This window comes from Pseudophryne corroboree, chromosome 9 (assembly GCF_028390025.1).
Source record: "Pseudophryne corroboree isolate aPseCor3 chromosome 9, aPseCor3.hap2, whole genome shotgun sequence".
Lineage (NCBI taxonomy): Eukaryota > Metazoa > Chordata > Amphibia > Anura > Myobatrachidae > Pseudophryne > Pseudophryne corroboree.
Genome location: NC_086452.1, coordinates 386113877 through 386138601, shown reverse-complemented (window position 1 = coordinate 386138601; position 24725 = coordinate 386113877). Strand labels below are relative to the sequence as shown.

Genomic DNA, 24725 nt, shown 5'->3' with positions numbered 1-24725 from the left:
AGCGACTATCAGCAAAATAACCATTCTGCCGATGTCCTGGTCTGACCACTCCCCGCTATTGGTAGTATGGGACCCGTGAGCTCGTACAGTACCCCCAGGCCCCTGGAGGCTGGGGAATTTCCGACTTAGCCACCCAGAAGCATTTAGCGTCATACGACGTTCTCTACAGTTGTATCTGGATACTAATAAGCCAGAGGACATCTCGATCTTTAACAACTGGTACTCCCTAAAAGCAGTAATACGGGGGATCTGCAATTCAGGCAGCTTTACGACTCAAACGCTCTCAAAACGCTGAACGACGGTTGGCTGAAAGTGAAGTTGCCAGACTTGAACTAGAGCATAAAGCTAATCCACAAAATAGTAATGTTTTTAAACTTTTGCTTGCCGCTAGGGAGAAGGTGAATGTTTTCTCTCTTCGGGAGGTGCAACGTAATATTGCACGCCTGAACCAGAGATTTTATATATTTGGAAATAAAGCAGGTCGACTCTTGGCCCAGAAATTACGAGGTAGGCGAGCTAAAGCCAGAATTCATTATATCTGTTCCTCCACTGGCTCTAGAGTATCTGACCCTTATGATATCGCAAACACCTTTGCAGAGTATTATTCCCAACTTTACAATTTACAGTCGGATCCGGCTATCCCCCAGCCCTTGGAGGCTGAACTCCAGTCGTCTCTGTCCGTTATTACCATCCCTCATAGCTGCTGATCAGGTTGGCTTTGTTACGGGCAGGCAGGCCCCGGACAACACTCGGAGAGTTTATAACGTTATGGAGTTCTGCAATGCACATAAAACTCTATCTTTGCTTTGTACTCGACTTCCTCTGCAAAGGTGTTTGTTAACGGGTGTCTGTCGGGTGGGTTTACTATATCGAACAGTACTAGACAGGGTTGCCCCTTGTCACCCCTTATTTTCGCTTTGGCTATTGAGCCCTTGGCTGAGACTATTAGGTCTGAGGCGTTACGTCACTGGTCCCGAGATAGGGGGATTGAGTCACAAGATCAGTTTATTCGCAGATGATATTTTGCTTTGTTTGACCCATCCTGTTACCTCCCTCCCCGCTCTACATAACATCCTGGATATATATTCTAGAATATCTTACTATTAATTAAATACTTCTAAAACGGAAGCCTTACCGTTCCATATTCCGTTCCAAACATTGACTCTGCTTAAGGACAGATATAGATATGCTTGGCAAGTAAGATTTATTAAATATTTGGGTATTCACCTCTCGCTAGATAGAGATCTATGAATGGTCCCTTCACGAAATTTCTTGGCTAGGGCGTATCTCTGCAACCAAGATGGTACTGCTCCCAAAACTCCTATTTATTCAGGGCTATCCCTCGTAGCTTCCCCAAATCTCTTAGTGTAAGAGCTAACAAAATCTTTTCTCACTTTATTTGGAAAGGGTCTAAGCCTTGCATTGCTAGGCAGGTTTTGACTTTACCCAAGAATGTTGGAGGGGTAGCTTACCCTAGTTTAAAAACATCCCACACCGCCTGTCTTCTCAGCCAGGCTCAGGACTGGTTCTCCACACACAACTCTAAACCTTGGGTCCTTATTGAACGGTCCTTTTTGGGATTGTTTGACATACGGGACCTTTTCTTGCTGCCTATTCATGGTATACCAAAATGGCAGGGCACTGGGGAAGCGGTTAGATGTACCTTAAAGCTTTGGCATTCAGTGGTAGCGTCTGACCCAACAATCTTGCTGCCAGCAGCAGACTTGCCTATTAGGACTATCGTAAGTATCATCCCTAATCTTACGCTGGAAGCTTGGATAGAGGCTGGGTTTGTAAATCTGAAGGATCTTTGCTCGGAGGGAAGTTTGATGCCCTTCTCTAGCTTACAATCCCATTTCGATATACCAAAACATGACTTCTTTAAATACTTACAAATACGCCATTGGCTTTATTCTTGTGTTGGAGGGTTGAAGGGTCCCATTCCCCTCCCTGCTCCTTTGTATTCTAGGCTGTCCTCCCCTGGCCGTAGCGGTGGGATATCTAAATGGAATCAGTACATTGTTCTATTGACTAAAACGGGTAAGACTACCTCGCAGCTTAAATAGGAGAGGGATCTTTCAATTGTTCTTCGTGAGGAGGAATGGGACAATATCGCTTTAATGTGTTTAAAAAATTCTAAATGTCTCCAACATTCCGAAATGTTTTATAAATTATGTCACAGGGCTACTCACCCCGCGCGGCTTCAACACTGCTGGAGAAATTGCGGGCATGTAGGTAATATTTTGCACATTTTTTGGGAATGTCCGCTCCTGAGGCCGCTGTAGACAGAAGTGTTTTCTCTCATGCGGGATGTGCTGGGAGTGGAGGTGCCAGTGAATCCCTTGTTTGCCCTATTTTATTATTCAACATATGCCCTACCTAACTGTGATAGATATGTTGCTGGTCATATTCTCATATCCACTAAGGCGGCAATAGGTCAGCTGTGGAAATCACAGTCGATACCCGCCATCCAAACTATTATTAATAATACCCACAAGCATTTCTTATTTGAAACAGCAGTGTATTCTATATCGCCTCCCTCGGTGCAGAGAAATTGGTTGAAATGGCGGGATTTCCGCGAACGACAGGGCCATGCAATACTCATTAATGATTCTACTGATTTGTCGCAATTACACTCCCCATAGTCTGATACGGACTTATTATAACAGTTCTTCCTCTTCTACCTTCTTATACCAATGTTACATTATGCCGCTCCTATGAACACAATTATTGTAGAGTTTACCTTGTGTCTTTTTGATCCCCCTTATGTGTCGCTGTTCTATACTCTTTTTTTCCCCTTTTCCTACTTGCTCTATTTGCTGTTTTCTGTTTTATTTCTGTTGTGTATTTCATTTGTTTGTTGCCAAGTTTAGTAGTACACGATTGGCGAATTGAGTACTCTGTTCTAATGCTACTGTATTGTGTTGACTGTTGTCATTTACGCAATCCTGTTATATCTTGTGGACATTTTTTCTTGTGAAATGTGCTATTACTCTTGGTCTATGTTTATTTGAAATTTAATAAAAACTATTATATAAAAAAAATAAAAGAAACATTCGCTCACCTGGCACTTTAGGCGATTTATGGCTAAGATGAGGCAAGGCAAAAAAAGGGAAACCAACGTTACTCACCTCATCAATGAGAGCATGAAGGATTTGCTATCAACCTTCACCCAGGCCTCACACAATGCTCTTGCCAAGGACTCTGCTGAAGACCAGCAAGTGTGCTCACCTCCAAAATGCAAGATGGTGCTGAGCTGTCTTGTGGAGTTCATCTGTTGCAGGTGTGAACAGTTTCAGTATCTATCACCCACAGATATTGCTTTATGGCTGACCGATATACAGGTCTCTCACTGGATGCTGGCAGACCGTCGGCTTCATCGCTCCGACCAATGTAGTGTTTCTCTACAAGAGGTCATTTCATCTGAGCTGGTCAGTGATCAGGAACTACTGACTGTCAACATGTCTTTACATATTCTATGCATACCTGGGCAGTGAGGCCGCCTACCCACTGAGGCCTTTCCTAGTCAAAACCTTGAAGGAAGCCTTTTGGAGCCACTGGCTCTCTGTTATCGACCTAATGACTGCAAAGATGCTCCGCATCCATGATGACCCCCAGTATTTCACCCAGGTCTTTGAGGATCTTAAAGCTGAGCGTGGACAGCAAGACATAAAATCAGTATTGGACAGGCCCCATTACCATACCCGATGGTGCTATCACTAAAGTGGATTAGCAGAAAAGCCTCCCATCAGAGGTGATAGAGGCTAATTCAGTAACCAGCAACTGTTGAGAGCATTGATGACAATTTTCTGTTGGGATGAATTTAAACAACAGCTCTGGCTTGGGAACCAGAAAGAACCCCAAATTCAGGCTTGGGATCCTGCGGCAAAGAAACCCTATTTCAGGCTTGGGAACCTGTGGCAAAGAGACCCACCACCTGTGGATGTTATTGCATGGCTATCGGATGTGGCCCCTAGACGATGGAGTGACCAGTTCTTTAAGTATTGGTAGTGACAGAACCACCATCGACCAACGCAATATAATTTTTTCGTTGTTAAGTTAGAAACAACTTGCCGTGACAGACGCTTTTTGAAAACCACCAAAATTGTACAGAGACACCTAAACACAGAGGCCCTTATTCCGAGTTGTTCGCTCGCTAGCCGCTTTTCGCAGCAGTGCACACGCTAAGCCGCCGCCCTCTGGGAGTGAATCTTAGCTTAGCAGAATTGCGAACGAAGTATTCGCAATATTGCGAAAAGATTTTTCTTTGCAGTTTCTGAGTAGCTCGAGACTTACTCTTCCAGTGCGATCAGTTCAGTGCTTGTCGTTCCTGGTTTGACGGCACAAACACACCCAGCGTTCGCCCAGACACTCCCCCGTTTCTCCAGCCACTCCCGCGTTTTTCCCAGAAACGGCAGCGTTTTTTCACACACTCCCATAAAACGGCAAGTTTCTGCCCAGAAACACCCACTTCCTGTCAATCACACTACGATCAGCAGAACGAAGAAAAAACCTCGTAATGCCGTGAGTAAAATACCAAACTTCTTAGCAAATTTACTTGGTGCAGCCGCAGTGCGAACATTGCGCATGCGCAGTTAGCGGAAAATCGCACCGATGCGAAGGAAAAGAACGAGCAAACAACTCGGAATGGGGGCCAGGGTTCGGATAGGTTTGGACTTACTTTATAACAGCCATTGAAAAATGCCTTCCTTTCATAATATTGTTTCCGCAATCCAAAGATTACCTTACTTGTTTTCTCCCTTCAGTGGCAATATACGATCCAGAAAAAAAAAGGTATGATGTAGTTTGACATTTGCGCTTTTTAATAAAAACTAGCTGTTTTACCCGTTCTTCGCACGGGAGTTTCTGATGTTCACGGGTTGGTAAATCTATATAGATGTAAATTTGAGAGGTCTTTATGCAAGTAAATATTAATCCATGGTTCTTGGGGTTACCCGAGGAGCACCCGTAGCAGATACGGTAAAAAGCGACAGGGCCATTTTTGTAGTTTATTACATCTACACACTGGAGGTGCAATCCAAATTTTGATCCGATCTTGTCCGTTTGGGTGTTATCGTTCCGCAACCCAATCCACCCATCAGTAATAACGTCATTATGTCAACACCTTTTTATCCCTGTATGGATATTAAAATTCTACTTACGTAGTTTTCCTATTTCCCACCTGAAGAATACCTATGTTACATTTCAGCTTCCTAACATATCGGGAAGTAAGAGAAATTAGTGATGAGTGAGTGAAACCCCTTCCCACCCCAAGGGGTGCTAGGGGTGGCTTACAATCTGGAAAAAAAATACTGTGGGGATAAGTCATATGTGTACAAAGTTTGGTGTAAATTTCTCCAGGCACTCCAGAGTTATGCCCGAAAACTATGGATTTTTACATGTCACCCCCTTCCCACCCCTAGGGGTGCTAGGGGTGTCTTACCCGCCACAGTATTTTTTCCAGATTGTAAATCATATCTGTACAAAGTTTGGTGTAAATTGATCCAGGCATTCCAAAATTCCTTGTGAGATTTGTGAGAGTAACTTTAGATATTATCAAAGGAACTAAAGGAGTTTGGAGTCTGATATTTTAGCAGTGTGATGGTGTCCACCTAGGGAGTTGGCTGTATTGATGTCACACTACAATAAGGTTTAATTTTCAATGAAAGGAGTGTGTAGTGGATGTTATAATGGTAAGGGGGCACTGTAATGTGGTATAATTTGAACTTTAGGCCACTTCGCAATATGAACTGGAGGGCATTGGAATGTGTCAATCTGATTTGCTCATTGTAATGTGGAAGCCCTATAATGTTACATAATAAGAAATGGGGCACTGTAATATGGCACAGTATGGAATGGCACTATAGTGTGGCTTAATATGAACTGGGGACACTGTCATAATATGAATTGGGGATACTGTGTGGCATAATATGTACTGGCAGGCCTACAATGTGACATTATATAAACTAGGGAACTACGATGGTTTCTTAAAATAAACTAAGGCTCTACTATGGGGCATATAATTAACTAGGGCACTACTATGATACAGAAAATAAACTAGGGCAATATTATGGGGCATAAAATTAATAACTGCTGTGGAGAGGTGTATCTCAAGAAACATTGGCACAGGGGCCCCTCAATATGTTGCTATGGGGCCCACAAAGTTCTGATTACATCCTTGGTTGGATCAGGACTCTTTGTCGATCTCTAATTTAGATTACCACCCCATCCTATGGCATTGCACTTGAGAGTCTGTTCTTCATAACCGTTAAATAAACATAAACTACATAAAAGATTAACTAAACAAATCAAATGTCAACAATGAAAAAACAGAGTTGAACTTGTCTCCAAACACTAAAAATTAAAATGGTTGAGAAAATGTTTTTATGAAAAATGAGAAACGAAACAGATAAGATCCTGGCTTTAAGGCAGAGATCTGAGAGGTTTCTTAATACAAAAAAAATCAAAAAACCAACTGATATTCACTACGTCTCGAAGACCATTCAGGTAAATCCATATAGCTGTGCTGACTGCAGGCCAAACTACCTTCTGAACAGTGATGGGAAAAGCTTAAGCCAAATGCAAGAATCAAGTCCTTCTTTGATCCACGTTGGCTTCGTTCCAGAGCATCAGGTGAAAGACAATACAATACAGGCCATAGATCTTGCAGATTCCCACCACAGCCCTAAAGGGCCCTACTCACTGGCCAACCCGCCGCCGAGCTGCCCGACGGCGGATACGGCCGACGAGCGACCCGGCGGTGGGGGGGCAGTGACGGGGGGAGTGAAGTTTCTTCACTCCCCCCGTCACGCGGCTGCATTGAAGTGCAGGCAAATATGGACGAGATCGTCCATATTGGCCTGCATGCACAGTCGACGGGGGACCAGCGATGAACGAGTGCGGGGACACGCATCGTTCATCGCTGGAGTCTCCACACTGAAAGATATGAACGAGTTCTCGTTCATTTATGAACGAGATCGTTCATATCTTTCTGAAAATCGGCCAGTGTGTAGGGCCTATAACTGTGTGAGTTTGTATATCATTCCCGGTTTGCGTGGATTTCTTCTGGCTGCACCGGTTTCCTCCCACAACCGCAAAATATACTGGCAGGTTAATTGGCACCCCCCCCCCCTCCCCCCCAAAAAAAATGTAAATAAAAAAAATTAACACCATAGCGTGCGTGTGTGTGTGTGTACACACACACACACACACGGTAGATTTTAAGCTCCATTGGGGCAGAGTCCGATGTGAATGGGCAAATATTCTCTGTAAAGTGCTGCAGAATATGTGCGCTATATGAATAAATAAAAAAATAAAATAACTGTTAACAGTGTCATCAGTTCCAGCTGATCTCCAGCGATTATTTTATCTTTTGATGCCGAAAAGCTCATAGGGGGGTATCCAATTACCCACAATAGTGCCTTGGGTGTGAAAAAAAAAGGTGTCTTTCGTGGTTTTTATATCACCCTATCCAATTAAGTCCCGCAAATGCCAGTTTTTCGCGTGAAAATACATAGGTCCCGTGAAAAGCAGCGGACGTATGTATTTTCGCAGCACTTATCGCGGATCTAAGGGGCACTTATTGCGGATATGCTTTGCGTGCCTCAGGCATGTGAAGCATAATCCCCAAGAAGTGCCGGCATCGGCGATAACCTCTGGTTTATCGGGGCTAATTGAATAGCCCCCGATGAACCAATTAGCCGCGGTAAATTACCATGGCTAATTGGATACCACCCATAGACTCTCCAGGGAATTTGTGACTCTTACTTTACAGTCAGTGGACATTTTATGAAATATTGGGAATGGTGTTTTTAGCTCTTTACACTGATCTAGTGTTTAACAAACCAAATCCTCACACACTGCAAACATGTTTTCAGGATTTCTGTCTGTGAAGACAGATTGTATAATTACTGGCACAGCCAGGAAGAGTAAATGCCCCCAAAAATCTAACCCCATTTTCCCGACCAGAACCACCAATCATCGATGATCGACGATCAGTCAGGGAAATGAGGACATTTTTCATTTAAAAAAAAAAAAAAATCTCAAATTTGCTGATACCAAACTGTATCAGCAGTCACTCAAAATGTAACCCAACAGAGATGCCCTGGTGATAGAACTACTGACTCACACATCCTACTGCTTCCGAGCCAGGAACATGAATAATGTCTATCCTCTCTCTTCACAGGAACTTAGAAATGACATATGGTATGTAACAATCATGGAGAACATGACTAACTATAATAGAGGTTTCCAAACATGATCCTCAAAGCACCCCAACAGTCCAGGTTTTAATTATATCCATGTTTGGCTACAGGTGGCTTCATTAGTACCTCAGTCAATTTGATTAACCATACGTGCTGAGCCATTGATACTGTATCTTAAAAATGGGGACTGTTAAGGTAGCTTTAGGACCGTGTTTGGGAATCTCTGAGCTATAAGATAGGGGGCATGTGTTCAGGCAGTTACTGTTTAGGCAAAGTCCAATTTAGGGGGGGTATTCATTTAGTGCCGTTTTTTCGACCAGTTGGAAAAAAAACTGCACTTTTCGCCCGAATTTATGTGTGACCTATTCAATGCCTGTGCCGTTTTTTTCAACTGGTCGAAAAATCCGCACGGGCGAAAGCCACGTGAATTCACCACCGATCCACGTGTTTTGTCGAATATGCGGGCATTTTCAACAATTTTTGGGTCCGTTTTTGCCCATGCCGATTCTACAAAATTGGGCAATTGAATACACACAGGTCGAACTAGTGCCATTTTCCAACCGTCGGAAAATTTACCACTTATTAAATATACCCCTTAACTGCAATCCCTTTTCTCCTCAGAAGCTAAACTCCCCCCCCCCCACACACACACTTGACATGATGGGTACTGTAGGGCCGAGACAGTATTGCAAGTCACCTGCAAAGATGCACAGACTCAGTAGCAAAGGGAGAGGTGTATCAAACCTCTATAGAGCGGACAAGTGGAGAAGTTGCCTATAGCAACTTCTCTACTCTTTAGAAAGTTTGATAAGTCTCCCCCGCCCCCCGCCCCCCCCCCCCCCCCAAGGGTCCCTGGAATTAATTGTAAAAAGTTGGCAAACTAATTATGCCTTATCTGAAACATATCTAACATATGTATTTGTTAATGTTACCGACAGCTCATTCATAAGCATAGTAGCACCTAGTTAAATATAACCCTGGAGAATTACAGCACTTGCTGCCTTCTCACATCTGTGCGGTCGCCTAGCATTAGCACTGACTAATCTCGCTATTAAAGTGGGGGGCAACAATACTAAATACCACTCATCAGACTAGGGCTCATGCTCAGGGGTGGAATACTGAAAATATGTAATTATCTAAACACTTAACGACACGCGTTTCCTGTATAATTAGACTTTATACACACTGAGGACGAGGATTAGCAAATGGTTTTTCATTGAAAATAAAAAAGAAAGCGCTACAGATTTGAAGTGATGCTGAAAATAGTTTTCAGACAGTGCAGAGCTCCAGACACAGAGGACAGTGGGGCAGATGTATTAAGCCTGGAGAAGTGATAAAGCAGTGATAAGTGCAAGGTGATAACGCACTAGCCAATCAGTTCCAATATGTACATTGACAGTTAGGAGCTGATTGGCTGGTGCATTATCATCTTGCACTTACCACTTCTCCAGGGTTAATACATCTGCCTGATAACATGGTATGAAAGCGAGACAGCAGGGGGGAACCTTTGCTTCCATACCATTGTGTCAACTATGGATGGATGGGGTGGAATAGGGACACAGTGGTTAACATTGCTGCCTTGCAGTGTTTGGAGCTTTGGATCTTAATCCAACACAGGGTTCTACTGTATGTGGAGTTTGTATGTACATTCTCCCCAGGGTCACGTGGGTTTTCTCCTATAGACATACTGGTAGGTGAATTGCCTTCCAGCTATATTTACTCAATTGTGTGTGCAGACTCGCAGTCTGGAAATTAGATTGTAAACTCCACTCGGGCAATGACAGATACTGAATTTACACAGCACTGGGCAATTTATTATTGCTATAGAAATGAAGGATATTAATAATCATGTGAAACCATTTTCCAATCAAAGGCTTATTTACTCTATATACAGAACACAGATATACATACAGGTCTGTATGTAGGTACATTCCGTTTACGGCCATTTTTCTCATCAGAATGTGGGTGCAGTCATTACAAATTAGGATCATTATGGGGGAAAATTTGCCAAATTATTATTTCATGAATTTCTTGCAGTTTGCGGTGCCCGCATACATAGAAACTAGGACACCTGCAATACTTTACTCCATTACAGGAAAAATCTGTTACACTGCAACCTTAACATATCCTTACTTTCACAGCTAATAACACATGCTTAAAAGAAAAATACGATGTAATTATAGAGTAAATATAGAATGGAGTATGAAGAATATAATTATAATGTCCACAATATGCAAATAACTTGTACCTCACATAAACCATATAATATAAACACCCAGATGAGACAAAGACACATCAGTATAGGAAATAGAACATTATACATATTTACAGAAAAAGCTGTATTCTTATTTTAAGCATTTAACCACACAATTATCGCGGTATATACTCAAAAAAAGAACAAAAAGATGCATTATGACCAGCTTAACATAAAACACTAAAAAATGCCATTAAACCTGACGTGTAAAATTCACAGATCAACAGGCTCATCACCTGCTGCTGAAATATTAATGAGACAATATTCTGCCTAACAAATTGTTTAAAATAAGATAGTGAAGTAGCTATGAGTACAAGACAACATGAAAGAAGGAAACCTACGCTGTAGCAGTGAACGTAGGACACAAAGTAGTCAAGTCGGTGTGTCTCCGCATTCTCTTGATCCATTGATGCAGCTGCACGTAATGCTGCCTGCTAAATGTCAGGCTGCACTCTGTTATAAGGAACAGACCTCTCCTTTCAGCCTTGTATACATAAAAGCCTCATTATGCTGCAGCTGAGTGACAAATTAACCTCAGGCAGGTTTCACCATCTGACTGCAAAAGCTTTAAACTGTAAATGTTTTCCCATGCAGCCCCTTAAAGTGCAACTCACCTAAACATATATATTTTATACACAGTAATGGGGGTACAAGTATTAGTCTTGCGTCATCTTGAGGGTTAGAACAGCTGTTATTATCCAGTTACTCATTTACAGTGCAAAGCCATAAGTACGAACAAAAACGAAAACTATTTGATCTGCAGTTCTCAAGCACTGGATATGTTCACATGATTTTGCAAATACATCCAGAAGCAAGAGGAGGTTGTTTGGCGTTACAGCAGAAAAATACCAGTATATAAATATATATAGTAAGGTATATAAAGGGGCTTATTCTGAATTGGCCGCACTTGCGTTTAGCTGTGGCTGTCCATTTAGTACATTATGATAATGTGAGAGACCAACCGTGTGTCCTAATCATCATATGGAAGCCTATCCTGCCCACTTTTCTTATACCTGCAGCCGTCATCTTTAGTACAGGTTGAGTATCCCATATCCAAATATTCCGAAATACGAAATATTCCGAAATACGGAATTTTTTGAGTAAGACTGAGATAGTGAAACCTTTGTTTTTTGATGTCTCAATGTACACAAACTTTGTTTAATACACAAAGTTATTGAAAATATTGTATTAAATGATCTTCAGGCTGTGTGTTTAAGGTGTATATGAAACATAAATTAATTGTGTGTATGTACACAAACTTTGTTTAATGCACAAAGTTATTAAAAATATTGGCTTTAATTACCTTCAGGCTGTGTGTATTAGGTGTATATGAAACATAAATGCATTATGTGCTTAGACTTGGGTCCTATCACCATGATATCTCATTATGGTATGCAATTATTCCAAAATACGGAAAAATCCCATATCCAAAATACCTCTGGTCCCAAGCATTTTGGATAAGGGATACTCAACCTGTATCAGGACTTACAACAACCTCATGCTGGGTGCAAAACATCCATCTGACACAGCTCCCAGCTCCCTCCGCATTTTACGAACGGTCACTGAAGTCTACTGTCACACCCATGACCCATCCCACAACACTGCTATTCTGTGCAATTGCATGACCCCCCCCCTCCACCCCTTTCCCCAGTCACCGCCCAAAAAAGCCCACTCCATCGATAGTATTGCATAAGATATTTGGTTTGCTCCCTCAAATAGTCACTAAAAAGTGGAATAATTGCCCACCTCTGGTGTAGAGAGCTAGATGTAGCAAGAGATTTCTTAGTTGATGGTGACAAATTTCCCATTGAAGTATGCGGAAATGCCATGAGTAGTGAGGCGACGGATGAAAAGGTGGGCAGAGAAACAAGTTGATGGCCTATCCTCTACAATTGTCCCATCTCACATAATGGATTGCAAAGTCTCTTGGAGAGAGCCATCTATCTTATGTTTCATGTCCTTATAAGCAGGGAGAGCCGTGCTGGGCCCAGGTACTTTTCAAGGGGCGTGGCCTAATCACAGGAGGTGTGGTCATGTACTTTTAGAAAAAAATACTGAAAAAAATTGTATTTTAAGCACCTCCATGGCCACACGGCAGCCCAGTACACAGCAGAGTGTGCTGGGCTGAGGAGAAGAGCTGCAGCTGCTGCTGCTGCCAGGTAAGAGGAAGGGGACCTGGGCCCCTACTGGACCCTCACTGGGCCCCTCCATCAGACCTGGGCCCTGGTAATTTGTACCCTCTTCCCCCTCTCTCGACACCACTGATTATAAGTAATTTGTATTATGATTGATATATAGTGCTGTGTAATATTTGGCTGCTTATTTACTAAAGGATAATAATGTTCCATTACTTTCATGGGCCATTAACATCAATGGGAAAGGGGCAACACAACAATGGAATAACTGCTCGTTTTAACCCCTTAAGGGCACATACACAACATGCTCCCATAGAGGTGAATTGACTTTTTGAAGAGCTGTGACATAATTTGAATGAAAAAGAAGTCAACATCATCCCAAAAAATTAAAGCCATGACTCATAACACAAGTGCAAGTATGAAGACCAGTGGTTACGGACATATAGAACAGAATGGGTTTTATTTTTACAACTGTTTTCAGGTTTTGAATTTTGATTAGAACCACTACAAGTAGCGTTTAACCACAAGTAATGAACCATCCATAATCACGGGATGTCGTTATGTGACCGGCGGCAATACCGACCACTAATAGCCAACCCATTATCTCAACAACTACATAAACACAAGGAAAGCTATAGATGAGTGGATTTTTATATCATCCATTGGCTGATCAGAGAAATACAAACAATTTCATCATAATTTCAAAGTTGTCCTACGCAGGTGTCTTCTATTTGGTGGCCACAAAAGTATGGTGAAAAATAAATATAAGGTATGATACTTGCCGTTAAAGAAATATTTCTCTACAGCATCTGTCAGTCTTCCCTTCCTACCACAACCAGTTTTGTTGTTGTTGTTGTTTTTTATGTACTGTAGAACACTCCATGTATAAAGTTACTAAGTCACTTAGTGCCTCACAAAGTCCCTTAGTATATGAAACTCAATGACTACTCCATGTGATGTTATAAGATCATGTGATCAGTATTGGACCTGGTAATCCATGTTACTTACCAACAAGAGTTATAGCGATAAGTAATATCAATTATTAGTAAGAAAATACACCAAAAAAATAAAAAATAAAAAAAAATAGACAATCACCTGTAGGGCCACAGTGGAGTTCTTCGCAGGGTATTTCCCCACCAGTCCTTGTTCCTTGCGCTTCTTGAATTTCCTAAAGTAGTCCTGTATCAGGAAGGTGGCATAGAACTTCCCCACGGTTACCTCATCATCTAAATGAACAGACAAATCTTTCCCAAGTCAGCAACATTCACCATCACCCTGGACACTAGCATCTGAAAAGAAATGTGATGGAGGCAGCAGGTTCTAAGCTGCGCAGCTAACGGTAGGACAGACTAAACTAGCACAAAACACTAGCAAGCAAGCGAGATGAGACTAGGTGATGGGAGAGCTATAGGAGATATGTTACAGGAGGTCTAGCTGGGCGCAGCCTATCAGAAGGCATGCTGGAAATGAGGATTAGTACTAAATTTATGCAATAATCAGAAAAGTATATGTTAAAATGCAATATACTCAAGTGCCTGAAAGGATAGAGCAGGAATGGGGAACCTTCGGCCCTCCAGCTGTTGTTGAACTACACATACCAGCATGCCTTGCAACAGTTTTACTATTTGGCCATGCAAAAACTGTTGCAGGGCATGCTGAGATGTGTAGTTCAACGACAGCTGGAGGACCGAAGGTTCCCCATCCCTGGTATACAGCAACGTTTACTTCTCTTAAATGGTCTTCCTAAAGAGATATTTTAAAATGATTAAGGGGTCTATTCATGAAACAGTGAAAAGAGTGGAGAAGTGAGCCAGTGGAGAAGTTGCCCATGGCAACCAATCCGTGTTGAGGTAACACTTATAAAGTTAATTCTATAAAATTATACGTAGAAGCTGATTGGTTGTCATGGGCAACTTCTCCACTGGCTCACTTCTTCACACTTATTACTGCCTCATGAATAGACCCCATAGTCTAGTAAAGCAAACTTATGAATGAGCCCCTATGTTGTAGTAAGATATATTAGTGTGAATGCACATATCATGTACCTAAATTGTATTAATTTATTAAACAGCTACTTTCTACTCTCCTTTATCTGCTTTACAAACATACGAGTAAGGTAGAACATCTAGAAAATAAATGGAATAAAAAGAAACAGTCTAAAATAAGGAGCATACACAGATAGCTTTGTGATGCGAAGTTAGCAGTGCGTACAATTAACAGGGCACTTTCTAAACCAGAGCAAATTAAGTATTCATTAAGGCCCTAATCTAAGAAAAGGGACATCTGTATTAGACTAAAATCTCTTTATTATATTAAAGAGTCTGACTTTAAATGAATAAACCAATGTAATGTCTTTTATAGCTCTATGCTGAGACAGACTACAGATTCATATACTATATTAAAGTGATTGATATGCAATTGTTATAAAATTGGACATTTATTTGATTATATTACAGTAAACTATTTTATATACTTGTTTACACTATAAACACTACAAATTTGCTACAGTTTTCTGTTTCTGCAGTTCTGGCTTGTTTATTATTTCTATATGTCAATTCACTATGTTGTATTTGGCTACTGTATGTAATAATTATGTGAATGAATAGAAGGGGTATAAATACATACTTACCACCTGCACCTTTCTCCTTACAGCTAACACTACAACAAACTCTTAGGGTGATGCGGGAAACGTATGATATAAAGTTGACTTTTATGACTCTACAGGACCCATACATGCAGGCACAGCTACCAGAGATACTGTATTCTGAAGCATGCATCTGTATATATATATATATATATATTAACAAGTGGAGGGGAATACAGCTGGCAAGAGGCAACACTAGTTCCATGCCACCACCCTAAAACAGAATTGCTTCAGAATATTCTTAGAGGATAGTTGAAAGGATAAAAAAGGCTGCAGAAAAAGCTCAAGCACAGTAGTTACAACAATAACAAAGCAGTTCTGTTATGCCATGCAAGCAATAGAGGTATACGACTATAAAAGACGGCAATAAGACAGAAACAACGGTTTTAAATGTGCAGTATCAATGATTTTGTCTGTTCTTAGTTTGCCCTCGGATCGCCCTGGTGTCAGCATTCTGTTGGTTACAACGGTCACCACAATCAAGGATGAAAGTGGCTGCCCTAGCCTAGTGCCGATGCTTTCGCTGGATCATGCTGAAGAGCAGAGTGGCTAGCATGCTCTCCTTTAAGAGACTGAGAATGTCACCTTCACAGCGCTCAGCCTCCATCACCACTGGGACTGGGGTCCTCAAGTTGCTTCCAGACCTGAACATTCCTTAAAGGTGCTTCAATACTACAAAAGTAGAATAAGCTACAGAATAACTGGTTCAAAGGCATGCATTGCAGCTATATATATGGAGGGTGAGAGAAATGGATTCTGCACCTTTAAAACACCAGACAGTTGTAAGATAGCAGTAGTTAAGACCAAGGAAGGTGGGCTGGTGACAGGGGCAAAAATGTCACAATAGGGCCATACATGTCCATTGATTTAGTAGATAGGAGACCTCAACGGCTTGCAGTACCGCATAGACTAAAGTAAAGGGGCCCATGCATCAGGGGAGTATCGGGGCAATTCCCTATTCTCTCGATGACTGGGTTGGGGGCTCGGCAAAAATCCACATGTTGGAAATCCTCCATTTGCCAATTCAGACCCAAAAATGATCAGAATTGGCAAGTCGTGGATTCTTACCATGTAGGATTTTGGTGATTCACCAATCACTAATCATCGGAGTCCGACAAGTGGAATCTTAGATTATTATTATTGCTCTTATTTATTTAGAATGTTTTTCCTGTCCTCACAGAATCACCTATTTTTTTTATTTCATGTCTAGGGTGGTTCCCAATTAGCCTCGGCAAGTTATCGCGGCTAACTGACCCACCTGGGGCTATTCTATTAGCCCCAATGCTGGTACTTATTGGGGATATTTGTTTCGCAAATCCTCAATATGTAATGTAAGCATTTTTTTTCTGTGGCTCCTATGGGGGGGAATGTAATAGGGTGCGAGAATCAGGAAGTGAGAAATTTTGTGAGAGGTCTCTTGTTTTTTTAAAGTGGCAATCATTTACATGGCAAAATCAACCTGATTTTGCAATGTAAATGATTGCCATTTAAAAAAAACCCAGGAGAACCCCCACAAAATCTCTCACTTCCTGATTCTCACACCCTATTACATTCCCCCCAATGTGTTTTTGCTAGAAAGAAGATACATTTTCTGACGGAAAAAAAAACGGGCTAAAATTGGATAGCCCGATAATACCCATTGGGCAAAAATCGCGAAAAATTACAAGGGCTAATAGGATAGCCCCAATAGCTTACATCACTCTTTTCTGCCAGTGGTCTTTGACAATAGTACCTTTAACTGGCAAAGCATTAAAAAAAACAAAAAAACACAGATAAGTGAAGGGTAATAAAAATTAGAAATTAAAAATTAGAAATTGTTTGCAATCACTGGGGTCCAAAAACTGGTGCAGAAATTGATTTAATTATGTTACAAAATATTAAGGGACTAATTCAGCATGGAATGCTGCTGCGGTAGGTCGACAGAGACTCTAGGTCGATATGTTCTAGGCCGACATGACAAAAGATTGACATGAGTTTTTAATTTTTTTTAACTTTTTCATACTTTACGATCGACGTGGACTACAATTGGGAACGGTAACCTGTGCCGAGCGGAGCGGTAGCAGAGCAGGAACATGGTGCACTAATTGGGGTTTCCGGTCACTGGGGGATATTCCCAGTTGATCGCTCGCTGCCGATTTTTGCAGCGCAGCGATCAAGTAAAAAAACCTGCAATAACGGCGTATGCACCGCAATGCGCACGCGCAACGTACGTGCACAAAGAGCATCGCTGCTGCGCACTGGATCTAGCGAAGATTCCATTCACACAGCCGATCGCAAGGAGATTGACAGAAAGAGGGCGTTTATGGGTGTCAACTGACCGTTTACTGGGAGTGTTTGGGAAAACGCAGGCGTGTAAAGGCGTTTGCAGGGCAGGTATCTGATGTCAATTACGGGACCTTCGTCGCTGCAATCATCGCACACAATAAGTAACTACAGGGCTGGTCTTGTTTTGCACAAAATGTTTTTGTACCGCTCGGCTGCACAAGCGTTCGCACACTTGCAAAGCTAAAATACACACCCCCGTGGGCGGCGACTATGCGTTTGCACGGCTGCTAAAAGTAGCTAGCGAGCGATCAACTCGGAATGACCCCCACTGTACGGAGAAAACGACACCAAAAAAAGTTTAAAAAACTCATTTCGACCTTTTCTCATGTCGACCTAGGACATGTCGACCTAGAGTCCCTGTAGACCTAGAAACCATGTCAACCTACTTACTGTCGACCTAAGTCTAATCTACCTAACATACCACACTCGTTTAATGGATACCTATCACAGAGGATAAAATGAATCACATCATCCCCTGTCACTCAGCCCACAATCTCATTACACATTTAAAGAAACAAGCACAAAAGCACATATAACACATTGAAACTTTACAACAATGTTCATTAATAAATATTAAGAGCTGTAGTGGGAACAACACAATTAGCACAGTTAGAAAACAACATCTGTCACAGTTAGGTGATAACACCTGCATTTAAAAATGGTATTTATATAATATCCCTAATCCTGCTTTTATGCATTAACAGACATATGCAGACACAGGTTAGTGACACATTATTGCACAATTAGAAACAATTTGTGTAGACTTATTCATGTTAAAAACACTGACAAATTTTGTAGTGTGAGTTCTATGTTACTTATTGAATGTACCTGATTGTAATTATGCCTTTCCGTATGTCCTCAAAAGTCTCAAATAAGGTCTGTTTACTTTAAAACAGCGCTTTTAAACTCCAGTACTCATGTACCCCCAACAGGTCAAGTTTTCTGTATTTCTTTAACCATCTATAGATGCTGTAAGTTGATCTATTTTGTTGGGTCAGTAATTTCCACCCCTATAAACATGACCTGCTGGGGTCATTTAAGGACTAGAGTTGAGAACCACTCCTTTAAAACACAAAAGGGAACTTTTATGAATATTAGTGTCAAACTGAAATAAATAAATAAATAAATAAATAAATAAATGAGACGAACCTGGGAACACTGAACATTACTAAAGAAGTGACTTGTGTTATACCCTTGTGTTTGCAAATAACTAACAACTTTACTGAATGAGTGCTATGGGCAACTGTGCCTGCTATGCTTTCATGCTTTTCAAGGTTATACCAAAGATATATATCTCTCTAAACAAAATAAGATTTATATCCTGTAATGACAGCCAGGGGCCAGCAGGTTTGCAACTTGAAGCAATTACCATACCAGGGTCTCGGAGTAACTCAGGCTGGGAGAATTTGGTTGGTGAGTCCCTCTTCCCATGGGGTGGAAACTTCACCCATGAAAAAGTATATTACATTGGCAAAAATTGACATCAAAGTAATTTGGCGCTCAGACATGGGGCAGTGTTTCATTATCAAAGGTCTGAATGTGGCGTGATAAAGACAATGGGTACTGTGTAATCTTTTGATGCGCATATCTGCCTCTAGATGTATAAAGCTGACAACACATGGGACGATTGAGCATAGGACACCAATTTGGTTGATGGACACCAATTTGGTGTCCATCAACATGGACAAGATTTGGCCTTTCAGGGAAAAGACCAGATCTTAGCTCACCGGGACCTATTAATGCAGTTGCAATATAACTCCACATAAAGCCCCATAGTAGTCATTTACCAACATGTCCAATAATAATCTGATTGGTTTCAAATGATTATTATCAGCCAGCACAGTCATCTTTGGTCTACACTCAACGCGGTATTAGATATCTTGTGACCAAGATAAGGTAATACACCGAGAACATACACAGGGGAAAGCTCCCACCCGCACTATACAACTAAAATAAGATTTTACTCACCGGTAAATCTATTTCTCGTAGTCCGTAGTGGATGCTGGGCCTCCGTAAGGACCATGGGGATTAGCGGCTCCGCAGGAGACTGGGCACAACTAAAGAAAGCTTTAGGACTACCTGGTTTGCACTGGCTCCTCCCACTAAGACCCTCCTCCAGACCTCAGTTAGGATACTGTGCCCGGAAGAGCTGACACAAATAGAAAGGATTTTGAATCCCGGGTAAGACTCATACCAGCCACACCAATCACACCGTATAACTCGTGATACTATACCCAGTTAACAGTATGAAATATAACTGAGCCTCTCAACAGATGGCTCAACAATAACCCTTTAGTTAGGCAATAACTATAAACAAGTATTGCAGACAATCCGCACTTGGGATGGGCGCCCAGCATCCACTACGGACTACGAGAAATAGATTTACCGGTGAGTAAAATCTTATTTTCTCTGACGTCCTAAGTGGATGCTGGGACTCCGTAAGGACCATGGGGATTATACCAAAGCTCCCAAACGGGCGGGAGAGTGCGGATGACTTTGCAGCACCGAATGAGCAAACTCTAGGTCCTCCTCAGCCAGGGTATCAAACTTGTAGACTGTTGCAAAAATTTTTGAACCCGACCAAGTAACAGCTCGGCAAAGTTGTAAAGCCGAGACCCCTCGGGCAGCCGCCCAAGAAGAGCCCACCTTCCTCGTGGAATGGGCTTTTACAGATCTAGGGTGCGGCAGTCCAGCCGCAGAATGTGCAAGTTGAATCGTGCTACAGATCCAGCGAGCAATAGTCTGCTTAGAAGCAGGAGCACCCAGCTTGTTGGGTGCATACAGGAGAAATAGCGAGTCAGTTTTCCTGACTCCAGCTGTCCTGGAAACATATACTTTTCAGGGCCCTGACTACGTCCAGTAACTTGGAATCCTCCAAGTCCCAAGTAGCCGCAGGCACCACAATAGGTTGGTTCACATGAAAAACTGATACCACCTTAGGAAGGAATTGGGAATGAGTCCTCAATTCCGCCTTATCCATATAAAACACAGATAAGGGCTTTTGTATGACAAAGCCGCCAATTCTAATACACGCCTGGCCGATGCCAAGGCCCACAGAATGACCACTTTCCACGTGAGGTATTATAGCTCCACGGATTTAAGTGGCTCAACCCAATGCGACTTCAGGAAATCCAACACCACGTTGAGATCCCACGGTGCCACTGGAGGCACAAACGGGGGCTGACTATGCAGCACTCCCTTAACAAAAGTCTGAACTTCAGGCAGTGAAGCCAGTTCAATATTGGAAGAAAATCGATAGAGCCGAAATCTGGACCTTAATGGAACCCAATTTTAGGCCCATAGTCACCTATGACTGTAGGAAGTGCAGAAATCAACCTAGCTGAAATTTCTCCTTTGGGGCCTTCCTGGCCTCACAGTACGCAACATATTTCCGCCATATGCAGTGATTATGGTTTGCGTTCACTTCTTTCCTAGCTTTAAATAGCGTAGGGATAACTTCCTCCGGAATTCCCTTTTCCTTCAGGATCCGGCGTTCAACCGCCATGCCGTCAAACGCAGCCGTGGTACGTTTTGGAACAGACAGGCCCCCTGCTGCAGCAGGTCCTGTCTGAGCGGCAGAGGCCATGGGTCCTCTGAGAACATTTCTTGGAGTTCTGGTTACCAAGCTCTTCTTGGCCAACCCGGAACAATGAGTATAGTTCTTACTCCTCTCCTTCTTATTATTCTCATTACCCTGGGTAAGAGAGGCAGAGAAGGGAACACATACACCGACTGGTACACCCACGGTGTTACCAGAGCGTCCACAGCTATTGCCTGAGGGTCCTTGACCTGGCGCAATATCTTTGTAACTTTTAGTTGAGGCGGGACGCCATCATGTCCACCTGTGGCCTTTCCCAACGGTGTACAAACATTTGGAAGACTTCTGGATGAAACCCCACTCTCCCGGGTGGAGGTCGTGTCTTCTGAGAAAGTCTGCTTCTCAGTTGTCCACTCCGGGAATGAACACTGCTGACAGTGCTAACACATGATTTTCCGCCCATCGGAGAATCCTTGTGGCTTCTGCCATCGCCATCCTGCTTCTTGTGCCGCCCTATCGGTTTACACGAGCGACCGCCGTGATGTTGTCTGACTGGATCAGCACCGGCCGGTGTTGAAGCAGGGGTCTAGCCTGACTTAGGGCATTGTAAATGGCCCTTAGTTCCAGAATATTTATGTGTAGGGAAGTCTCCTGACTTTTCCATAGCCTTGGAAGTTTCTTCCCTGTGTGACTGCCCCCCAGCCTCGAAGGCTGGCATCCGTGGTCACCAGGACCCAGTCCTGTATGCCGAATCTGCGGCCCCCTAGAAGATGAGCACTCTGCAGCCACCACAACAGCGACACCCTGGCCCTTGGAGACAGGGTTATCCGCCGATGCATCTGAAGATGCGACCCGGACCACTTGTCCAACAGATCCCACTGGAAAATCCTTGCATGGGACCTGGCGAATGGAATTTCTTCGTAAGAAGCTATCATCTTTCCCAGGGCTCGCGTGCATTGATGCACCGACACCTGTATACGTATTAGGAGGTCTCTGTCTAGAGACGACAACTCCTTGGACTTCTCCTCCGGGAGAAACCCTTTTTATCCTGTTCTGTGACCAGAACCATACCCAGGAACAGTAGACGCTTCGTAGGAACCAGCTGCGACTTTGGAATATTCAGAATCCAGCCGTGCTGTTGTAGCACTTCCCGAGAAAGTGCTACTTCGACGAACAACTGCTTCCTGGACCTCGCCTTTATAAGGAGATCGTCCAAGTACGGGATAATTATTTCGGCCATTACCTTGGTAAATATCTCGGTGCCGGGGACAGACCAACGGCAACGTCTGGAATTGGTAATGACAATCCTGTACCACAATTTTGAGGTACTCCTGGTGAAGAGGGTAAATAGGGACATGCAGGTAAGCATCCTTGATGTCCAGTGATACCATGAAATTCTCCAGGCTTGCAATAATCGCCCTGAGCGATTCCATTTTGAATTTGAACCTTCGTATATAAGTGTTCAAGGCTTTCAATTTTAGAATGGGTCTCACCGAACCGTCTGGTTTCGGTACCACAACATTTTGGAATAGTAACCCCGGCCTTGTTGAAGGAGGGGTACCTTGATTTCACCTGCTGGAAGTACAGCTTGTGAATTGCCACCAGTACTACCTTTCTCCGAGGGCAGCAGGCAAGGCTGATATGAGGTAACGGCGAGGGGGAGTCGCCTCGAACTCCAGCCTGTATCCCTGTGATACTATTTGCAGAACCTAGGGATCCACCTGTGGGCAAGCCCACTGGTCCCTGAAGTTCCCGAGACGCGCCCCTACCGCACCTGTCTCCACCTGTGGAGCCCCAACGTCATGCGGTGGACTCAGAGGAAGCGGGGGAAGATTTTTGATCCTGGGAACTGGCTGCTGGTGCAGCTTTTTCCTTCTTCCCTTGTCTCTGTGCAGAAAGGAAGCGCCTTTGACCCGCTTGCTTTTCTGAAGCCGAAAGGACTGTACCTGAAAATACGGTGCTTTCTTAGGCTGTGAGGAAACCTGAGGTAAAAAAATTTCTTCCCAGCTGTTGCTGTGGATACGAGGTCCCAGAGACCATCCCCAAACAATTCCTCACCCTTATAAGGCAGAATCTCCATGTGCCTTTTATAGGCAGCATCACCTGTCCACTGCCGGGTTTCTAATACCCTCCTGGCAGAATGGACATTGCATTAATTCTGGATGCCAGCCGGCAAATATCCCTCTGTGCATCCTTTATATCTAAGACGACGTCTTTAATATGCTCTATGTTAGCAAACTATTATCCCTGTCTTAGAGTATTAATATTATCTGACTGGGTATCAGACCACGCTGCAGCAGCACTATTTATGCTGACCTGAGTGTGTATATACAGACTTCAGGATAGCCTCCTGCTTTTTATCAGCAGGCTCCTTCAAGGTGGCCGTATCCTAAGACGGCAGTGCCACCTTTTTTGACAAACGTGTGAGCGCCTTATCCACCCTAAGGGATATCTCCCAACGTGACCTATCCTCTGGCGGGAAAGGGTACGCCATCAGTAACTTTTTAGAAATTACCAGTTTCTTATCGGGGGAACCCACGCTTCTTTACACACTTCATTCATTCATCTGATGGGGGAACAAAACACTGGCTGCTTTTTCTCCCCAAAAATAAAACCCCTTTTATGTGGTACTTGGGTTCATGTCAGAAATGCGTAACACATTTTTCATTGCCGAGATCATGTAACGGATGTTCCTAGTGGATTGTGTATATGTCTCAACCTCGTCGACACTGGAGTCAGACTCCGTGTCGACATCTGTGTCTGCCATCTGAGGTAACGGGCGCTTTTTTGAGCCCCTGATGGCCTTTGAGACGCCTGGGCAGGCGCGGGCTGAGAAGCCGGCTGTCCCACAGCTGTTTTACGTCATCCAGCCTTCTATGTAAGGAGATGACATTGTCGGTTAATACCTTCCACCTATCCATCCACTCTGGTGTCGGCCCCACAGGGGGCGACATCCCATTTATCGGCCTCTGCTCCGCCTCCACGTAACCTTCCTCATCCAACATGTCGACACAGCCGTACCGACACACAGCACACACACAGGGAATGCTCTTACTGAGGACAGGACCCCACAAAGTCCTTTGGGGAGACAGAGAGAGATTATGCCAGCACACACCAGAGCGCTATATAATGCAGGGATTAACACTATAACTGAGTGATTTTTCCCCCAATAGCTGCTTGTATAAACAATATTGCGCCTAAATTTAGTGCCCCCCCTCTCTTTTTAACCCTTTGAGCCTGAAAACTACAGGGGAGAGCCTGGGGAGCTGTCTTCCAGCTGCACTGTGAAGAGAAAATGGCGCCAGTGTGCTGAGGGAGATAGCTCCGCCCCTTTTTCACTGACTTTTCTCCCGCTTTTTTATGGATTCTGGCAGGGGTATTTATCACATATATAGCCTCTGGGGCTATATATTGTGATGATTTTGCCAGGCAAGGTGTTTATAATGCTGCTCAGGGCGCCCCCCCCCCCAGCGCCCTGCACCCATCAGTGACCGGAGTGTGAGGTGTGCATGAGGAGCAATGGCGCACAGCTGCAGTGCTGTGCGCTACCTTGGTGAAGACTGAAGTCTTCTGCCGCCGATTTTCCGGAACACTTCTTGCTTCTGGCTCTGTAAGGGGGCCGGCG

The 24725-nt window shown here is 43.3% G+C and overlaps 1 protein-coding gene across 17 annotated transcripts in view; it reads right to left on the bottom strand.

Annotated features, from left to right (window-relative positions):
* The window catches only part of CACNA1D (calcium voltage-gated channel subunit alpha1 D), a 923074-nt gene that overhangs the window by 73589 nt on the left and 824760 nt on the right, over positions 1-24725 (bottom strand). For all 17 annotated transcript variants that reach the window (XM_063940823.1, XM_063940810.1, XM_063940825.1 and 14 more), the window contains one exon: positions 13689-13819. In XM_063940823.1, coding sequence (XP_063796893.1) covers positions 13689-13819 — 131 coding nt within the window. The remainder of the gene's footprint in view (positions 1-13688; positions 13820-24725) is intronic.